The following is a 17,867-nucleotide window of genomic DNA, read 5'->3' as shown; positions in this document are numbered from 1 at the left end:
TAGTTGTAGGAGCTGTGGTTGGGCTGCTTGTCTCCACAGAGGTGGTGCTTGTTCTAGGACCTGTGGTTGGGCTGGTTGTCTCCACAGTGGTGGTCCTGGTTCTAGGAGCTGTGGTTGGGCCCGTTGTCTCCACAGTGGTCGTGCTGGTTCTAGGAGCTGTGGTTGGGCTGGTTGTCTCCACAGTGGTCCTCGTTCTAGGAGCAGTGGTTGGGCCGGTTGTCTCCACAGTGGTGGTCCTGGTTGTAGGAGCTGTGGTTGGGCTGGTTGTCTCCACAGTGGTGGTCCTAGTTCTAGGAGCTGTGGTTGGGCTGGTTGTCTCCACAGTGGTGGTCCTGGTTCTAGGAGCTCTGGTTGGGCCGGTTGTCTCCACAGTGGTCGTGCTTGTTCTAGGAGCTGTGGTTGGGCTGGTTGTCTCCACAGTGATGGTCCTAGTTCTAGGAGCTGTGGTTGGGCTGGTTGTCTCCACAGTGGTGGTCCTAGTTCTAGGAGCTGTGGTTGGGCTGGTTGTCTCCACAGTGGTGGTCCTAGTTCTAGGAGCTGTGGTTGGGCTGGTTGTCTCCACAGTGGTGGTCCTAGTTGTAGGAGCTGTGGTTGGGCCGGTTGTCTCCACAGTGGTGGTCCTAGTTGTAGGAGGTGTGGTTGGGCTGTTTGTCTCCACAGTGGTGGTCCTGGTTCTAGGAGCTCTGGTTGGGCTGGTTGTCTCCACAGTGGTGGTCCTGGTTGTAGGAGCTGTGGTTGGGCTGCTTGTCTCCACAGAGGTCCTCGTTCTAGGAGCTGTGGTTGGGCTGGTTGTCTCCACAGTGGTGGTCCTAGTTATAGGAGGTGTGGTTGGGCTGGTTGTCTCCACAGTGGTGGTCCTGGTTCTAGGAGCTCTGGTTGGGCTGGTTGTCTCCACAGTGGTGGTCCTGGTTGTAGGAGCTGTGGTTGGGCTGCTTGTCTCCACAGAGGTCCTCGTTCTAGGAGCTGTGGTTGGGCTGGTTGTCTCCACAGTGGTGGTCCTAGTTATAGGAGGTGTGGTTGGGCTGGTTGTCTCCACAGTGGTGGTCCTGGTTCTAGGAGCTCTGGTTGGGCTGGTTGTCTCCACAGTGGTGGTCCTGGTTGTAGGAGCTGTGGTTGGGCTGGTTGTCTCCACAGTGGTGGTCCTGGTTCTAGGAGCTGTGGTTGGGCTGGTTGTCTCCACAGTGGTGGTCCTGGTTCTAGGAGCTCTGGTTGGGCTGGTTGTCTCCACAGTGGTGGTCCTGGTTGTAGCAGCTGTGGTTGGGCTGCTTGTCTCCACAGAGGTCGTGCTGGTTCTAGGAACCGCGGTTGGGCTGGGTGTCTGCACAGTGGTTGCACTGGATGTGACCTCATGGGAGGTGCTCCCTGTCTGGCTGGTGACACTCACACTTGAAGTGCTGGGAACTGTGGCATGTGTGACAGGGCAGCCTTTCTGGGGCTCACAGCACAGCACACGCACCTCGTAGTTGAGGCACATCCTGAACCTTCCCTTCTGGTCCCGGTTCCGACACACCAGGCCCAGTTCCAGGCTGCACTGCACCACCTGGCCCAGCGTCTGGATGCTGACGTCTGGGTGGTTCTCGGCTCGGCACTCCAGGGCGCTGATGTATTCGGGTCGGTGGCAGATCTTCTCTCCTCTTCTGACGATGTTGCTGTAGGTTTCAAAGTCTCCTCCTTGGGGCTCAGGAGATGGGAAGTCCGCATCAAACCACTTGGTCCACAGGCACTGTGGCTGGCAGGAGGTGGTCCCCAGAGGGGACTGCTCAGGTTTTCTGGTTGTGACCCTCGTTTTGGGGGGCACAGATGCCGAGTTGGCAGTGCTGTGTTGTGTGGAAGACGAGAAAGTTGCAGTGGTCCAGGCAGTGCTGGTTTCACCTGTGGTCGTGTGTGTGGGCCCAGGTGTGGTAGGGGGTCTGGTCTTTGTTGTGCAAACATCCACCATCTCACAGCACAGGATCCGGATTTGGTAGTTGTAGCAGATGGGGGGCAGCTGGTCTTTGTTCCAGCAAATCAGCCCCACGTTTTTGTCACAGATCAGGTTCTGCCCCAGTGTCTGCAGTGTGGTGTTGGGAAAGACTTCTGCCCGGCATTCCACGTTCTTGGGGTTTGCACAGAATTTATAACCTTTGGATCTCAGGTTCTGAAAACTGTCAAAGTCTCCACTGTCCATCCCGGCCCCAGGGGAGCTGCTGTCAAGCCACCTGGTCCAGGTGCATGATTCCTGTAAACAGGTGACCTGGGTTGGCTCAGATGAGGTTCCCTTCGAGGGCCCTGGAGTTGTGGTTGACACAGAGGTTGTGGTGGAAACTGGCGCTGGGCTGGGAGTCGAGAGGGTTATTTTCCCAGTTGTTGAGGTACCTGGGCCAGGTGTTTTGTTCGTCGTAGAGGCAGTGGTTGGGCCACGTGTGGTGACAGGGGCTGAGGAACCTGTGCTCCCTGTCGGCACAGATGCAACCCCGCTGGTTCCTGGCGTGGGCCCAGTTTCGGTTGTGCTGAAGGTTGCGGGAGGGGTGGTCTCTGTACTGCTCGTGGGGCAGGCCCGGGGGGAGCAGCACAGGACCCTGATCTGGTAGTTGTAACAGCGCCCAGAGGCCTGGTCCCTGTTGTAGCAGGTCAGCCCCACCGTCGGGCTGCACTGCACACGCTGCCCCAGGACTTCCAGCGGCACCTCGGGGGCGCCCTCGGCTCGGCACTCCACCGCCCTCGGCGCTCGGCACACCCGGTGCCCATAGGCACGGAGGTTCTCCAGCGTGTCGAAGTCACCGCTGTCTGTGCCCCATCCTGGACGGCTGACATCCAGCCATGGCGACCACTGGCACGCCTCCCCACAGGGGGGCCGGGACGAGGGCGGGGCCGAGGCTGTGGGCGGGGTTGGTCCAGGGGATGTGCCCGGGGTGGTGGCCGGGGCCGAGCTCGGAGCGTGTGCTGTCCTTTCGGAAGGGCTGGGGTGTGTGCCGGGTGGAAGCGTCGAGCTCACGACTGAGGGCAGGAGAGAAAGGGCGAGCGTCAGGGGCCAGGGCTCCCCACACTCGAGGACACCCCCCCGCCCCCTCTGTCAGTGTCAGCTGCCTGTCTCTCTCTGCCCACGACAGGAACTTGGGAGAGAGAGAGGGCAGCCACCAAGAGTCCGGGATATGCCCAAACCTGGCAGGGGTAAAGCTCACCACAGCTGAGTCAAGGGGTGAATTAAGCTTGTGTAAAGGAAGCCTGCTCCCCGGAATCTAAAGCCAGAGTTATAGGGGCTCTTCACCCTTGGGGGAAGCTCTAATAAGGCTCTAAGTCACCCTTAGAAGAGGTTAGGATGCAGAGGTGCCTGGCCCTGGTGCGATGCAAGGCGATCAGAGAGCAGTGGATCCAGGCAGGGACTCCCCAGCTGGGCTTCCCGTGGTCCTCTCCCCAGGAACTAACCTGGGATACCTTTGCTCACAGCCCCTGCCCCGTGCTGCGTGTCTCAGCCCTGAGAGCATGACTGGGGACATGGGTCCTGCCAGCCTCAAGGTGGCTGGCCCTTCCTGCCTGCGGGCTGACTGGCACAGGGACATGCCCTCTCCCGTCCTGGCTCCTTCCTGCCTCTCAGGGCCAGGGGTGGGGGGATGGCCCCACCCGGTCGGCACCCCACGTGTCTGCCTTACCGGTCAGGGGTGTAGAGAAGGTGAAGGTGGTTTGGGGGGTGCGGGGGGTAGGGCCGCAGGCTTCGACCCTCCTCTCGATGGTGCCGTTAGCCCCACAGCGGGCGGAGATGCAGCCCCCCGTGCCGTCTGTCGTGTGGTAGATGACTTCCCCGGGACGGAAGCGCCTCCCATCGTAGGTGCAGACACAGGCTGTGGGGAGGACAGCAGCCAGGCGGTTAGGGGGCCGGGGCGCAGGCAGGGACCCGAGACCCCGGGCACAAGGAGGGCCGCCCACCGCTCACCCTCAGAGTCGTAGGTGCACTGCACGCCGCTCTCAGTGCAAACGCTGTCAACAGAAGGGAGATGAGTCTGGGGGTGGAGACTCACCCAGGGGCAGGCAGGCAGGGGAAGCCCCACTGGGGTCCCTGGGGGCCACGCCTCAGCCCCAGAGGTCACGCCCTCTCAGGGAGCCCTTCCTATCAATGACCAGAGAAGGCAGTTCGAGCATGGCCACTGAGCCCCCTGGACCTTCTGAAGGCCACTCCCTCAGGGAGTGGGTGGGAATAGGGTGTCTTCCCAGAGGTCCTTGGGCTGTATCATGGCTCAGCTTCCCCTCTGGCCCCTTCCTTCACTCCCAGAACCCCCACCCTCATCCTGCATAAAGGAAGCTCCCTGTTGGACCCCACAGAAAACCCAGGCTGGGGGACCCTCTGGCCCTGAAGGAGGGAGGCTCTGCTGGGCGGTGGCCGGGTGGGGCCTTTCCCCAGTGGCGGAGGGCTGGGCGGATCCCCCACGTGCTCCAGGGTCCTCGCGGCTCCCGCCAAGCGACTCACCAGTAGAGGCAGTTCTTTTCCGAGGGCACTGCGGAGCCCGGCCGGTAGGACCTGCCCTGGACGCGGCAGGGCGTTCGTGGGGTCGGGGTTGGGCATGAAGCTACACATCGCATCTGGTCCTCATCGAAGATGGGGGCCTCTGATGGGCACTTGGGGTAGCAGCCTGGGGACCAGAGAGGCCTGAGTCCCAGCCACACCAACTGCCCACTGCCTCAGCCCCGCCTCGACTCAGTCCCCAGCCCTGGACCCCACCACGCCGTGGGGAGCTTGAGGCTATGGCCGCAAAGGCACCACAAGGGGACAGGAGCAGGCCAGCCTGGCCAAGGGTCCCAGGATCCCCAGGACAAACCTCTGCCCCAACCACCGGCTGCCCAGCACGGCCCCGCCCAGACCAGCAGGGGAGCAGCGCACCTTCCAGGCCGCGGACGTCGTGCAGGTACTGGCCGCTGGGGTTCCGGCAGGTCCTCAGGCAGGGGACCCCGCAGGGCTGATAGTGCCATTCGCACTGGCCCTGGGGGTTGTAGTAGTCGCAGAAGAAGGCTGCGGACAACGGGGGCGGGCTCAGGGCCAGGCGCTCGGCCCAGGGGGCCCCGGCTGGAGTGCCGCCCTTGCAAGGACAGCCCCGGGGGGCTCCCCCGTACCCCGATCCTTGACCAAGTCCTGCGAGCTGTTCTGAAGACACGTCCCTCCTCTGTGCCTCCCGGACGCAGCCTCAGAGGACATGGGCCTGGGATGCCCAGGGGCAAGAGGGGGCAGTGGGGAGGGGAGCTGGCCAGCTTGTCAGGGACGCCCACCCACTGCAGCCAGGCTCCATGGACGGGGGCCGCTCTGCTGATTCCCTTCAAGCCCTTCCTCCCCTCACACGTTCAATACCACTCTTGTCACTCCCAGTGTCTCCGCCCCACCCTGATGGACACATCCGTGGGCACTCACGGCAGATGTCCGGGGTCCGCCAGGATACGCACACGCCCACTTCGTGGCAGGCATGGGCATAGGCGGCCACGGCCGTGCAGAAACACTCGCAGTCGCCCCCCGAGTGGCAGGCGCATGCGTCGCTCACGCAAGCCTCGTAGTACCTGGCCGACTCCACCTACGGGAGAGAGAGGCTTCAGACGCCGGGGGACCCACCATCCCTGTGGGCTCCGGGGAATCAATGCAGCTTGGTGTCGGCCTGGGTCGGTTTCCCCTGGAGCTCATTGTCCCACGAGCTGGGTCCTCATGGCCACAGTTGGCCCTAGAGGGTGGCAAAGAGCCACTGCTCCCATTTCTGTCCCTTGTCCCCAGGTGCCTGGAGGAACACCCTGCGTACGTGGGCGTGGCAGGCGCTGAAGGTGACGCTGTTGATGATGCTGCACTGCTTCTGGGCCCAGGACTTGCGGTATGGGTTGGCGGTGCAGGGGTCCTTGGTGGCCTGGGCGTCCGGGCAGGACGGGGAGAATTTCCAGCTGTTGCCGAACTCCAGCACGTCGCCCACCACGGACTGGCTCCGCGTGGTGAAGTCGTTGAGGGCGTTGTCGTCAAAGTTCCCGCACAGCCCGCAGACCCTCCCCTGCGGACGGACAGACGCAGAGACGGCACAGGCTCAGGTCCTGACCCGGGACCCACGAGTGTGGCCCCAAGTGGAAGCAGGGTCTCTGCGGATGCGATCAAGTTAGGATGAGGTTATCCTGGACTGGGGTGGCTGATCCAGTGGCCGGTGTCCTTACAGGACGAGGGACACACACAGAGTGAAGACAGTAAAGGGACGTCGTAGGCAGAGGTTGGGCTGATGGGGCGCCTGGGGCCACGGAAGCTGGAGGAGGCGGGAAGGATCCTCCCCTCCAGCCTCTGGAGGGAACGTGGCCCTGGGGCACCTGGTTGGACTTAGTGTCCAGACTGCGAGAGAAGGGCCACCAGTCAGGGATCATTTCTTCCAGCAGCTGCAGGACCCGGACACGGCCGAGGGTCTCCTACTGTCACCTCCTCTCTATCTCTCTGCCTCTCTGTTTCTCTCTGTCTGTCTCTCTGTCTCTCTATATCTCTCTGTTTTTCTATCTCTCTGTGTGTCTCTCACGCTGTCTCTGTGTCTCTCAATCTCTCTCTGTCTCTCCCCCACCCGCATCCCTGTCTCCGGCCGGCCCTTGGTCTGGGGTGAGGGCAGCGTCCTTCCTGGGCAGGGCCTCACCTTGAACTCGGGGCTGAGTCTGAGGAAGATGCTGGTCCGCTTGTCCCACAGCACCACCAGGCTGACATCCGTGTCTACCACCAGGTAGATGCCCATCTGGCGGATGGAGAAGGGGGGCACCTGCCCCTGTTCCTTCTCGATCACCTCCACGTTCCCGTCACTCAGCTTCAGCTCGTAGCTCTGCGTGGGGCAGGGCCAGTGAGTGTCTGGGTGAGGACCCCAGCTACATGTCGAACGGGTCCATGGCCCTGCGGCCCCTGTCCCGGCTCGGCCATGGGAGCGCGGCCTTCCTGGGGGCTCCCCACCAAGCCCCCCGCCCACTGCTCACCCCCAGGAAGATCTTGATGGCCTTGGAGCAGGTGGTCCCGGTGGTGACACAGGGGACGTTCTCGGTGATGACACGGAAGCTGTCCTGGGCGCTGCCATTCCCCCCACAGTGGTCCTGGGGGAGGCCGGGATGGGACTGAGCGTGCACCCCGGGGCAGCACAGCAGGCCTGCGGGATGGCGGGAGAGCTCGGCAGCCACATACCTGAAGCAGTGTGTACTCGCAGTCCCCGCTGAAGCTGTAGCGCTGCCCGTCGAAGGTGAGGTAGTGGCCGTCGCCATACACCGCGCAGGTGGCCGGGCAGGGCTTGTCTGTGCACTGCCACGTCCTGCTCTTACAGGTGCTGGGGCAGGGGCGGCAAGCGTCAGGCCCAAGCCTCCCTCCTAGAGGCCCAGCTGCCTGCCTGGGTGGGGGCAGGACTTGCCGGCTGGGCTGCCCCTCCCGCTGCAGGGAACCCTCCCCCAGGTGGGGTCCGAGCCCCCCACATACCAGGTGTTGCAGCCCACCCGGATGCTCTGGCCCGGCTTGTAGCTGGCCTCGTTGTGCACACAAGGGCAGTCGGACACAGGGATGCAGCCGCCGTCACCAGTGGCCACCAGCCCGTGGGGACACACACAGCCAGGCACACACTGGGAGCTGTACTATGGAGGCAGGGGAGCAGACACAGCTTAGTGGACCCCCAGGGCCTGCAGCAGGGCCACAGGGATAGAAGACCAACAGCCTGCGGGCAGGGGTCCCCTGGGGCCAGTGAGTGGGCTTCTCCACAGGTGCCCATGAGGGCCGAGGAGGTGTGGGGCTGTTGGAGGGGGGTCGCTGGGGACACTTACACAGTCCATGTCCAGGGTGTGGCAGCTCTTCTGACAGCCAGCCCCAGCGGCCCCAGGCGTGGTATTGCGGCAGTCGAAGTAGACCATGGGTGGGGTACAGACTGGGGAGGGTGGGGCCATTCAGTGTACCCTGACGCCACCTGCCAGGCTCGCTTGAGGGACGTGTTTCCCGACGGCAGAGTTTGGCCGCCCCAGGGTGAGTGTGTGAGTGCGCAGGCAGGGTGCCCACGCTGCTGAGCCCAGAGACGCTGATTGGCACCCACCAGCCTCGCTGACTTGTGGGCATTTAACCCCATACTTTAGGCAGAGATAACCGAGGGCCCCTCCCTCTCCCTCCCCCACTCCGGGCTCACCTGGAGCCGGGGCACGGCCTCCGATGCAGGTCAGTGTGCCCTGGGTGCAGGTGCTGCAAGGAGAGAGTGGTCAGAGGGCTCCCCAGCCTCGCCCACCCCACCCACTCAGCAGGGGCTCTTACCAGATGACCCCCTGCTCGTGCGTCGACTCCCCATCGGGGACCAAGGAGCCCCCATGGTAGCAGGGGCAGCTGGTGGCCGGCACACACTTGCCCATATCATCCAGGAAGGTGCCGTCAGGGCAGGTGCAGCCATCCACTGGGACAAAGCTGATGCTACAGGTGACGTCCGCGTCACTCCGGGCCCGGCAGGTGGGCTGGCAGGTGCTGATGTTGTAGAGGTAGGTCAGCGACTGGGGGCAGGTGGTCATGGGCTTTGCTGCAGGATGCCAGGAGGGGGTAGCACTCAGGACAGGGCTGGCCGCCCTGGCTTCCCTGTTCCCGCCAGGCCCTTCGTCCTTGATGGGGTCCCGGGGCACTGGCCTGGGCGCTCCTTGGCCTCTGAGCCTGGCTGGGGGACGGGGGCCATGGGACATCCACCCTGGGACACTCACTGCACACGCCATCCCGCCAGCCGCCGAGCAGCACGCCCCGGGCGGCGCAGGCCCGCACGTAGGAGGACAGGGCCGCGCACATGCAGTCCTCGCTCTTCTCACAGTTGCACGTGTCAAACATGCAGTTCTGGGGGGGCATTGGGACATCAGAGACCCCAGGCCACACACGGTGAGCTTCCCCCATGCTGCTGCCGGAGCCCCTGCCTCCCCAGAACCCCTCCCCGAGCCTCACGGGGGTCCCACTAATGTGCACAGAGCATCTTGCAGTCACGCCCCTGCTGGGGGGCAGGGGTGCTGGAAGGACCACAGCCCCTCATCTCTGTGACCCAGCGGCCCAGCCCTGTGTAGTCAGCCTTAGACACCAGTTTCTCATTTGCGCCCTGGGGCCAGCGGGCCACTCACTCCCTGGGTGTAGGCCCTGTGCCTAGCATGGAGCAGGAGGACAGGACAGACTCAGAACTGCAGCAGGTGGGTGAGTGAGTGAGTGATGAATGAATGAGTGGATGAAAGAGTGAGTGCGTGAATGAGTGAGTGAATGAATGAGTTAATGAATGAGTGAGTGCGTGAATGAGTGAGTGAATGAATGAGTTAATGAATGAGTGAGTGCGTGAATGAGTGAGTGAGTGGGGGCGGGAGAAACTGGAGGCTGAGAGACTGGCTGGGCCCAGACGCTGCTGCCACGGCCCTTGGGACCCTGAGGGTGGCCGAGTGGTCCAAGGGCAGAGGCAGGTGGGTGGCATTACCGAGTAGTAGGTGCTGGGGTTCACAGCAGCGTGACAGCGGGTGAAGGGGCCGTGGGGGTCTGTCAGCCGCGAGCACCAGTGCTGAGCGTATTTCTCTGTGGACGGGGAGTGGGAGCCGTCAGCGAGGCTGGACGGTCATGTCAGGCGGGAGCTACATGGAGATGAGCAGCTTTCCTTTTAGCCGGAAGCCCTCATGCTCCGTATGAAGGAGGGCCAGGTGTGAGCAGACCTAGGCTGCTTCCCGAGCGCCCCCCAGCCCGGTCCCCCCAGGAGAGCAGGCAAGGAGGGTGGGCCTCCCCTCCCCCCAGCACCCTGATCCTCTCCTCCCGGGGCTCACCCGGCCAGAACGACGCATGTTGAGTCTGCCTGTTCACCTACCACCTGACTCCCCCTTCAGGCCGGGCCCCCAAGGAGCCCATGCTCAGACCTCTGGCCCAGGGGCCCCGGCACCAGGTTGGCCTGCGGGGCTGCTGGACACACATACCGTTCTCCACGCTGAGGGAGCAGGGGTCCTCCAAGCTGTTCTTGACGTTGGGGCAGGCGGCCTGGGTCTTCCAGGTGTTGGCGAAGGCGGCGGCTGTGCCCTCCACCACGCCGCTGATGGTCCGGAAGTCGTCCGCCTGGTTCTGGTTGAAGTTCCCGCACAGGCCTGGGGGCGGGGGTGGCGTGAGGTCCCTGTGTGCTGGGCTGCGGAAGGTGGGCTCAGGTGCTGGGTGGTGACCCTCTTACCGCAGGTCTGCCCCTGGAGCTGGGGCGCCAGCCTCACAAACACCTGCATGACGGGCACCAGCTGGATATCCAGCTGCAGGCCCAGCTGGGTCTGGGCGATGATGAAGAAGGTGGAAGGTCTGAAGAGCGTGACATTGGCTGCAGACACAGGGGACCAGGTCTCAGTGGGCGCGAGGGGTGGGGCTGTCAGGGGGCGGGGCAGGGCAGGCGCCCTCACCTGCCGAGAGGGGCAGCTGGGTGTAGATCTGGTTCACAAACACCTCCCCGCTGGCCTTTACCACGAAGACCTGGAGAAGCACACGACAGGGCTCAAGATGGCCTCCCCAGGGCAGAGGAGGGCTGATGACCTGGCCCCCCATCCCCCAGGCTCAGCCTGCTCCGCTAAGCTTTCCGCGAGGACCCGACCTTTTTTTGGCGACATGAAAACCAAAGAGATTTACTAAAGTAAAAAAGTCGACTTCAGCAGAGAAGCTTCCTGGCCTCATGGGGGAGGTGTGGAGGCCCCGTGCCAGTCCCTGAGCTGTTCACTTTGGGGACGGTCACTCAAAAGAGCCACAAGAGGTGGAAGCAGGGAGTCAGTGGGAGGGTCCTCGGGCCATGCCTGGGCCACCTGCTGCCCATGTGGCATCAAGGGCTTGGGCATAGGTCACTTGCCGTGAAGGACACCCCCAACCCCAGGGTCTGCACTCACCATGTGCCCCCCACCCAGAATCAGCGTCAGGCTCTTCAGGCAGGTCTCACTGTTGGTCAGTCCACACCTGCGCAGCTCGGCCAGCACAGTGAAGGCATTGCTGTCACAGGGCTGGAAACACAGGTCCTCACACAAAGCTCAGTGGGCCCCGGCCCGCCTCATCCTCCCCTCCCCACCACCCGTCCACCCGCCCAGAGCTGGGGTGGTTTCCTGGAGGACTCGGCATCGGGGATCCCAAGGTGGCCCCAAATGCAGCACCTCCATGAAGCCCAGGCTGGGGAAGGACACGTGGACCCACGGCCTGAAAGCTGCTCTGTCCGGGAAGGACCCTGGGGCCATGTACCTTGGCCAGCACATAGCTGCAGTCCCCGTGTACCGTGTACTGCCTCTCGTCGAACGTGGAGAAGTGGGCACCACCCAGCACCGAGCAGGTGCCCGGGCACTGCACCTCCTGGCATCTCCACCGGCCTCCAGAGCAGGTGCTGAGAGCAGGGAGCGACCACGTGGGTGCTGGCCCCCAGGAGCAGCCCGCCCCCCCCCCAAGATGGCAGGTAGACTTGCCCAGGCCTGCCTGCATCACCACATAGACTGGAGCCCATCAGCGTCTGCCCAGAGAGCCACTGGCCTCTGCCCGGGGACCCACGTGGCAGGGGATGAGCAGCACCGGGGCCACAGCCCCCAGAGGGGCTGGCCCGGGCGCATCTAGGGGTACCCGAGGGCAGGGGCCGTCCCTGGGCATCTCCAGGGGGAGGGAAGACAGGGACCCAGGGTCCTACCAGTTGGTGCAGTCTGTGGAGTAGCCGGTCCCTGGAGTGTAGGTGGCCCCGTTGTACACACAGGAGCACTGGGGCACTGGGATGCAGCCAGTGTGGCCGATGTCATCCAGCACCATCCCTGCAGAGGCAGGCAGGCCACTTGGCAGGTGCCGGACCGTGTCTGCCATGTGGGTGTGTGGAGGGGACAGGCCCTCTGCCCACAGTGGCCCTGCCCTGGAGGGTTCCTCAGACCCAGGGGTCCAGGGACGCCTCGGGCCACGTCAGAGGGGTCTTCCTTCCTGAGCGCCCACAATGCATCTGTGTGATTCTGGGGGGCCAGAGGGGGTGGGGCTCCAGCTCACCCTCGGGGCAGAAGCAGCCCGCGATGCAGTGGTCCTCACAGAGCTGGGAGTGCTCCAGGTTGGAGCAGGTGTCCGTGCAGGGCGACCCACACTCGCGGTACTGCATGTTGAGGGAGCACGTCTGGGCTGCAGGGAGGAGGACGAGGCCCATGTCACGCCCTGCCCCTGCCTCCGGCCCGAGAAGGGACAGCATGGTAGGGCCGGGGCCACTCAGGGTACTCACGGCAGAGCTGGGGGCCCCGCCAGTCCAGGGGCAGCCCCCCGGCGTGGGTACACTGGCGGGAGTACTCGGCAAGGGTGTGACAGAGGCAGCTGGTGAGGTTGGCCTGGTCACAGTGGCAGAGATCTTGCCGGCAGGCCTCCAGGTAGCTGCTGGCGTCCACCAGGGCGGCACAGTCCGAGAACGGCTCGCTGCTCAGCATCTCCTCGCAGATGCCCTGGGGCAAAGCCGGGGCACTCAGTCCAGGCTCTGGAACATCCCCTGGCTCATGACCCCCTCCTCGGCTTGTCCCCAGGGCCGTGGGAGCAGGACGCCACCCCCGTTCACTCTGGGACTTACCAAACCGGTCAAGCAGTTCATGGGGGGCTCAGGGGCAGGGTCCTGACACTGCTCCGTGGGGCCGTCCATCTTCTGCAGATTCCCAAACTCGGTGGCGGTCAGCTTGATGTCTGCCAGAAGCACAACACTGGGCTCTTTGCAGGCTCCCAGCGCCCCTCGCTCGGGGGGACCGGGCTCCGCCTGCCTTCTCCTACCACACCGCCAGTTTCAGCGGCGGCTACACAGGACTTTCGGGGAGTCTGGAGATGAAATGAGGAACTCCCGGGCATTCGGGGCTGCAGGGCAGCGGGTTGAGGTCCGTTAACTGACGCTCCGCTGGCCCAGGGCTGGAGAGTGACCCTGGGCCCCTGCCGGCCACTGCTGGGCACTCGGGCAGGCTTCCCCTGAGGGAGTCCCTTACGTATGGGCTCTTGGTGGGGCTTCATGGGCCTGACAGTGGGGACCCTGGGATCGGGGCTGCAGCGGGTGTGGGTCGCATAAAAGGCCACTGCTTGGCAAAGTCTCAAGGACCAAGGAGCAGAGACAGGGTCTGGATGGAGGCAGGTCTTCGATTTCAGAGGAGGGTGTGCGATGGGCTCTGAGAACAGGAGGGCTCAGGGGGGGCTGCCCCTCCGAGAGCGTGTGCTGGGTGGGATGGGGTGGGGGTGAGTGCACGTGAGGGCACGCCTTGCGTCTGTGTGTGCTGGGGCGTGCCGGAGTCTGTGCACATGTGTGTGGTGTAGGTGCGCGTGCATGCTGGACCTCGAGTGTGTGGGTCTGCGTGCACGTGTGTTAAGACTGAGACCTCTGATTTGGGACCCTGGAAGGCAGGCTTCCAGGGAGCACAGAGCTGGAGCAGGCGGCAGGGAGGGGGCCTCGCGCCCCAGGGCTTACTGTGGGAGAAGAACTCGTTGAAGACGGGGACACCATTGAAGTCTCCGCAGAGCCCGCAGGTCTGGTTGGCGTACTTGGCGTCCAGCTCCAGCTGTAATGAGAGGACACATCAGACTCCAGCCGTGCCAGGGACAGGCCCGGACCAGAAGGACAGACGAGGCTCCCCAGGTGGGAGCAGCTGGGCCTCCTCACAGAGGACCCTCCCCATTTGCTCCACGCGGCTGGGACCCGGAGCAGGGGGTCTGTCCTGGAGGAAGCTGCCCCCGCACGCAGGGTCTCCATCAGGGGTGTGGACCCTGGGGCCCCCATTCTCACTGCCCCGGGGCCGGGGGCGTCTGGCTTTCCCACCCTCCTTCGCCCAGAGCACCTTCCTCCCTCCCTGGGGAGGCTGTCAGCCTGGAGGCGTGTGCCTGGTCCCCCGAGCCCGGCCCCCCGCCTCACCAGGAGGCTGTCATCCTGGTTCCACATGAAGACCAGGCCCAGCCTGGCCGCCACCTTCACGTCGCTGCTGCGTTGCTCGATGAGGACTCCGGAGCGGCTGAAGGGAAGCTGAATCCTGCGGAGGGAGGGGCCCAGCTGCGAACGAGGAAGGGGCCGCTTCCAGGGCAGAGGGAGAGCCTGAGCCCCTGGGCGGGGCAGGGGGCTGAGCATGGAGGCCTGGGGGGCACCGCACCGGGCCCCACTCTTGGGACAACTGCACTTCCCTCCCCCGACGGCCCAGAAGCATCCTCGCCGTCCAGGGCCCAGACTCACGGGCGGCCGTTGACCAGGACGGAGCCCTTGGTCAGCTCGACGACCATGCCATCAAGCTTCATGGTGACCCTTCTGGGCGCGGTGGCGTTGGGGCCTGGGCCGCGGCGGAGCTGGAGGTTGAAGTCCTCGTAGGCGGCACCGCAGTGCGCGGAGAAAACGTAGTTGCACAGCCCGGGGAAGCGGAAGACGTCGCCGTCGAAGGTCTTGTAGTGGAAGTCGCCCCACGTGCTGCACACCCGCCCGCGGTGCGCCGCGTTCAGGGCTGTGGGCCGAACAGAGCAGGGCCTTTCCGAGGGCGCCGAGTCTGGGACACCCGGACGGCCCGAAACCTGGGCCCTCAGCCACCTGGGAAGCTGCGGTCCCCCTGCCCGCCCCCCCCCCCCAGGTCTGACAAGGCAGAGCTCGGCCAACACGGCCCCCCGCCTGGCCTCTCGGGCTCTCACCTCGCACCAGGGGGGTGCTCCTCAGAGGCGGGTGGATGGTCACCCCGCGGAGGGAATTGCCTGTGGAAACAGAGCGGGTGATGCACAGCCCTCATCCCCACCACCCAGGCACAGCTCAGCCCCCACGAGAGGCTTTGGCGGCTCCGCGACTGCTCGCATCTGGCGGACTCCAGATCCGGCTCTGGGTTCTGCCGTGTATATGGCCTCCCGGCTGGTGTGAACACCAAGGCCAGCGGGGACCACTGTGGGCTGAGAGCAGAGCCTCCCAGGGGCCCCAGCTCTCACACCCCGTGGCCCAGAATGCTGTTTGCACCGGGGCTTCCTTGCTCCCGGAATCTCAAAAATGCCTGAATCGATACCTGGAGACTGTCATGCAGAGTGAAGTAAGTCAGAAAGAGAAAACCAAATATCGTATATTAACGCATGTTCATGGAATCTAGAAAAATGGTACAGATGCACCAGTTTGCAAGGCAGAAATAGAGGCACAGACGTAGAGAACAAATGTATGGACACCAAGCAGGGAAAGGGGGGTGGGATGAATTGGGGGATGGGGATTAACATATATACACTAATATGTATAAAATAGGTAACAACTGAGAACCTGCTGGATAGCACAGGGAACTCCACTTTGCTGTACAGTGGAAACTAACACAACATTGTAAAACTATACCCCGATTAAAAAACCAAACAAACACATCAGCAGCTACGGACAATCCCTTGGGTGCTGACGTCAGGCACAGGTGCGCCTCCCTGGGAGCCCCTTTCGGGGACATGCAAACTGAGGTGGCTGGGCCTGTCCCCGAGCCTCCCCTTGCTCTGGGGCGTCTGGCCGCGCTGGGGGCTGACCCTCACCCGCCCTGCCACCCCTGGAGTATCAGGTGTTAACTTCAGGGAGAAAGGGACATTCTGTGAGCCCCCAGCCAGCCTGTCACCCTGTCTCAGCCACGCCAGATGGGGATGGCAAGCAGCCTGCAGGGCCCAAGGTGAGTGGCCCATGGCCCCTCAAGGGCTCTTTGACTGCTGGGGCGGTGGTGGGGCTCTGACAGGTGGGCGGGTCCACTCACCGCCAGGCCCCTGGGGGGCAGGAGGGAGGTCCGGGTACGCATAGCCGAGCTCTGCAGCGCTGTCCCAGGCCTGGCCTTTGGGAAGAGGAGAGGGCGCTGGGCCTGAGCCGGCCGAAGGACAGGCACGTCCCCTCAGAGGATGCACGGAGGGAGGGGCGGAAGGTCCGGATGGTGGAGTCCTTTGTGCGGACGGGGGCGCTGGGAGGACCTCTTCCAGGCTGCTGAGCCTCGGAGGTCACCCGGGCCCAAGGCTGGGCCACCACTCCCTTGACCTCCCCCTCAGGTGGCCCCATGAGCCTGTGGGGGTGTCCCCGGCCCCATGAGCATGTGGGGGTGCCCCCGGCTGGTCTCTCCAGGGGCCATTCCTTCATTCACTGTTCATTCATGCCCACCGAGTGTCCACCAGGGCCCAGCCGCGGGTCCCCTGCTCAGGACATAGGGGGACAGGCAGGCAACCCCCGTCTACCGAGGGAGCGGACAGTAAAGTCGCGAGTCTGCTGCAGCTGGTCCAAAGGCAACCAGAGCTCCGGAGGAAAATTCAGAGCCTTTTGGGGATCTGGCACCAAGAGTGGGGACAGAGCTGCTCCCAACGTGGGGTGCTCAGGGCCACTGCACAGGTAGGGGCCCCATGCCGTGGAGGCCAGGCAGGCAGGGCCCAGGGACAGGCAGTGTCGGCCCAGAGGCCACCCCAAGAACCTCATTTCTGGGGTCCTCAGAGGCCGTTCCAAAGGTGCAGAATGTCACCAGACACAGGCTTGCCATGATCCTGCACAGAGCTGGCATTGCAGGAGGGTGCCCAGCCCCCCACCCAGAAGGGGCGGCCCAGCCCTCCTCTGGATGGGGGGCTGACCCAGGGAGCACAGCTTCACTCACTGGTGTTCTGGCCCCATTTCTCAGATCACCCAGGACAACCTGGACTCATCCTCGCCATGTGTCCAGGGAACATCCGGTGGGGCAGCCTTGCCCGGAGCACTCGAGGGAGAGCTTCCCAGTTCTGGGACTGTCTGGCGGCAGCGGGAGACTGGGGAGCAGGATGTGTGAGCCGCCTGGGGCAGTGGGGACCTTGGCTAAGACAGCATGTTCCCCAAGCTGCCGTTCCAGGAGCCTGGGAGCCACCCCTCACCCATCCAGGGCCCTGCTATCCCCTGGGAAGCAGAAGAGGGAGGTGAGGCCCAGTTGGGAAGGGGCCTCCGAGGACCGTGGGGCCTGTGAGCCGCCCTCATCACACCCTCCACCCAGGACTGAGCCCACCATAGAGAACCAGACAGGGAAAGCGAGCTGCTGAACCGGGGATGCATGGGGTGGGGGTGGGGTGTCCCAGGCAGGTGGGCAGCTCTGCCAGGCTGGCCCAGGAGTTCGAGAATCTGCTCAGACCAGGCCTCGCAGGGGGCAGAGGGCAGAGAGCAGCAGAGACGCACGTGTGGATGAGATCCTGCCGCCAGGGGCTCATAGATGCTGGGCTGCTCCCAGCCCTAACCCCCACATGGATCCCGCAGCCCCCAAGAACCCCTCCCCAAGCCCACAATCTGGAAGAGCTGCTCACGGATGCACTCAGATTGACCAGAGCCCAGGACAAGGCCTCAGAGCCGTCTGCTGCCCGCCGGGGGCCAGGGCCACCCTAGGATTTGGGGGGGCCACAGGGGTCCCAGGCCATGGTCAGGGCCAGCCTGGGAAAGCCAGCACGAGCCTTACCTGTGTGCTGGGCACAGGCCAGAGTGAGGCCCAGAGCCCAGAGCAGGGCCAGCTTCCTCAGGCCGACACCCATGGTGTGTGGGGGGAGAAGTCCCCAGGGCAGCCTCTGAGGAGGGCTCTGAGTGTGCAGGAGCCTTTTGTAGTCCCAGAGCTGGCTCCAGCCCCACTGGCCTCACGTGGGAGGGTGGGGCAGGGCCTGTGGTTCCCCTCACCCAGGTAAACAGTGGGCACTGGCTACGGGCTGGCCGGCAGCTGAAGACAGGCAGGGATGGGTGTGTCTGCCAGGTGGGACATGGTCCCTGAGGGTCCCCCAGTCCTGGCCTCAGGCATCCTCCCCCACGCCCCTGCCCCTGGACCTTCCCTGGCACTCTCCCGTGCAGCCGGACCCCTGAGTTCCTGGCACCTGGAGTGGCCACTGGCATCTTCCCTGCTGCCGGGGCTGCTGGGGCCAGCCCCACCCTCACTGGAGAAGGGCTCAGAGCGCGGCACTCCCGGTGACAGGACCCTGCCCCACAGTGCAGCCCCCCGACCAGCACTGC

The 17,867-nt window shown here is 64.2% G+C and overlaps 1 protein-coding gene across 1 annotated transcript in view; it reads right to left on the bottom strand.

The window, feature by feature from the left end:
* Positions 1 to 17,401, bottom strand: part of MUC5AC (mucin 5AC, oligomeric mucus/gel-forming) — a gene marked incomplete at its 5' end in the record, with an annotated part of 29,224 nt that extends 11,823 nt beyond the window's left edge. Inside the window, 34 exons of the mRNA XM_082628130.1 lie at positions 1,267 to 2,218; positions 2,310 to 2,519; positions 2,621 to 2,786; positions 3,904 to 3,954; positions 4,442 to 4,604; positions 4,853 to 4,981; positions 5,375 to 5,531; positions 5,751 to 5,990; positions 6,606 to 6,785; positions 6,934 to 7,047; positions 7,136 to 7,274; positions 7,421 to 7,572; positions 7,759 to 7,859; positions 8,112 to 8,164; positions 8,234 to 8,489; positions 8,665 to 8,791; positions 9,408 to 9,502; positions 9,892 to 10,056; positions 10,137 to 10,274; positions 10,354 to 10,423; positions 10,828 to 10,938; positions 11,171 to 11,309; positions 11,604 to 11,721; positions 11,945 to 12,070; positions 12,168 to 12,381; positions 12,504 to 12,613; positions 13,377 to 13,467; positions 13,818 to 13,932; positions 14,130 to 14,391; positions 14,573 to 14,632; positions 15,637 to 15,711; positions 15,782 to 15,933; positions 16,029 to 16,098; positions 17,329 to 17,401. Coding sequence (XP_082484256.1) covers positions 1,267 to 2,218; positions 2,310 to 2,519; positions 2,621 to 2,786; positions 3,904 to 3,954; positions 4,442 to 4,604; positions 4,853 to 4,981; positions 5,375 to 5,531; positions 5,751 to 5,990; positions 6,606 to 6,785; positions 6,934 to 7,047; positions 7,136 to 7,274; positions 7,421 to 7,572; positions 7,759 to 7,859; positions 8,112 to 8,164; positions 8,234 to 8,489; positions 8,665 to 8,791; positions 9,408 to 9,502; positions 9,892 to 10,056; positions 10,137 to 10,274; positions 10,354 to 10,423; positions 10,828 to 10,938; positions 11,171 to 11,309; positions 11,604 to 11,721; positions 11,945 to 12,070; positions 12,168 to 12,381; positions 12,504 to 12,613; positions 13,377 to 13,467; positions 13,818 to 13,932; positions 14,130 to 14,391; positions 14,573 to 14,632; positions 15,637 to 15,711; positions 15,782 to 15,933; positions 16,029 to 16,098; positions 17,329 to 17,401 — 5,374 coding nt within the window. The remainder of the gene's footprint in view (positions 1 to 1,266; positions 2,219 to 2,309; positions 2,520 to 2,620; positions 2,787 to 3,903; positions 3,955 to 4,441; positions 4,605 to 4,852; positions 4,982 to 5,374; positions 5,532 to 5,750; positions 5,991 to 6,605; positions 6,786 to 6,933; positions 7,048 to 7,135; positions 7,275 to 7,420; positions 7,573 to 7,758; positions 7,860 to 8,111; positions 8,165 to 8,233; positions 8,490 to 8,664; positions 8,792 to 9,407; positions 9,503 to 9,891; positions 10,057 to 10,136; positions 10,275 to 10,353; positions 10,424 to 10,827; positions 10,939 to 11,170; positions 11,310 to 11,603; positions 11,722 to 11,944; positions 12,071 to 12,167; positions 12,382 to 12,503; positions 12,614 to 13,376; positions 13,468 to 13,817; positions 13,933 to 14,129; positions 14,392 to 14,572; positions 14,633 to 15,636; positions 15,712 to 15,781; positions 15,934 to 16,028; positions 16,099 to 17,328) is intronic.
* Between the last annotated feature and the right edge of the window lie 466 nt (positions 17,402 to 17,867).

Source organism: Mesoplodon mirus (genome assembly GCF_964341445.2).
Source record: "Mesoplodon mirus genome assembly, chromosome: 7".
In the NCBI taxonomy this organism is placed as follows: domain Eukaryota; kingdom Metazoa; phylum Chordata; class Mammalia; order Artiodactyla; family Ziphiidae; genus Mesoplodon; species Mesoplodon mirus.
This window is presented reverse-complemented; position numbering and strand designations above follow the sequence as displayed.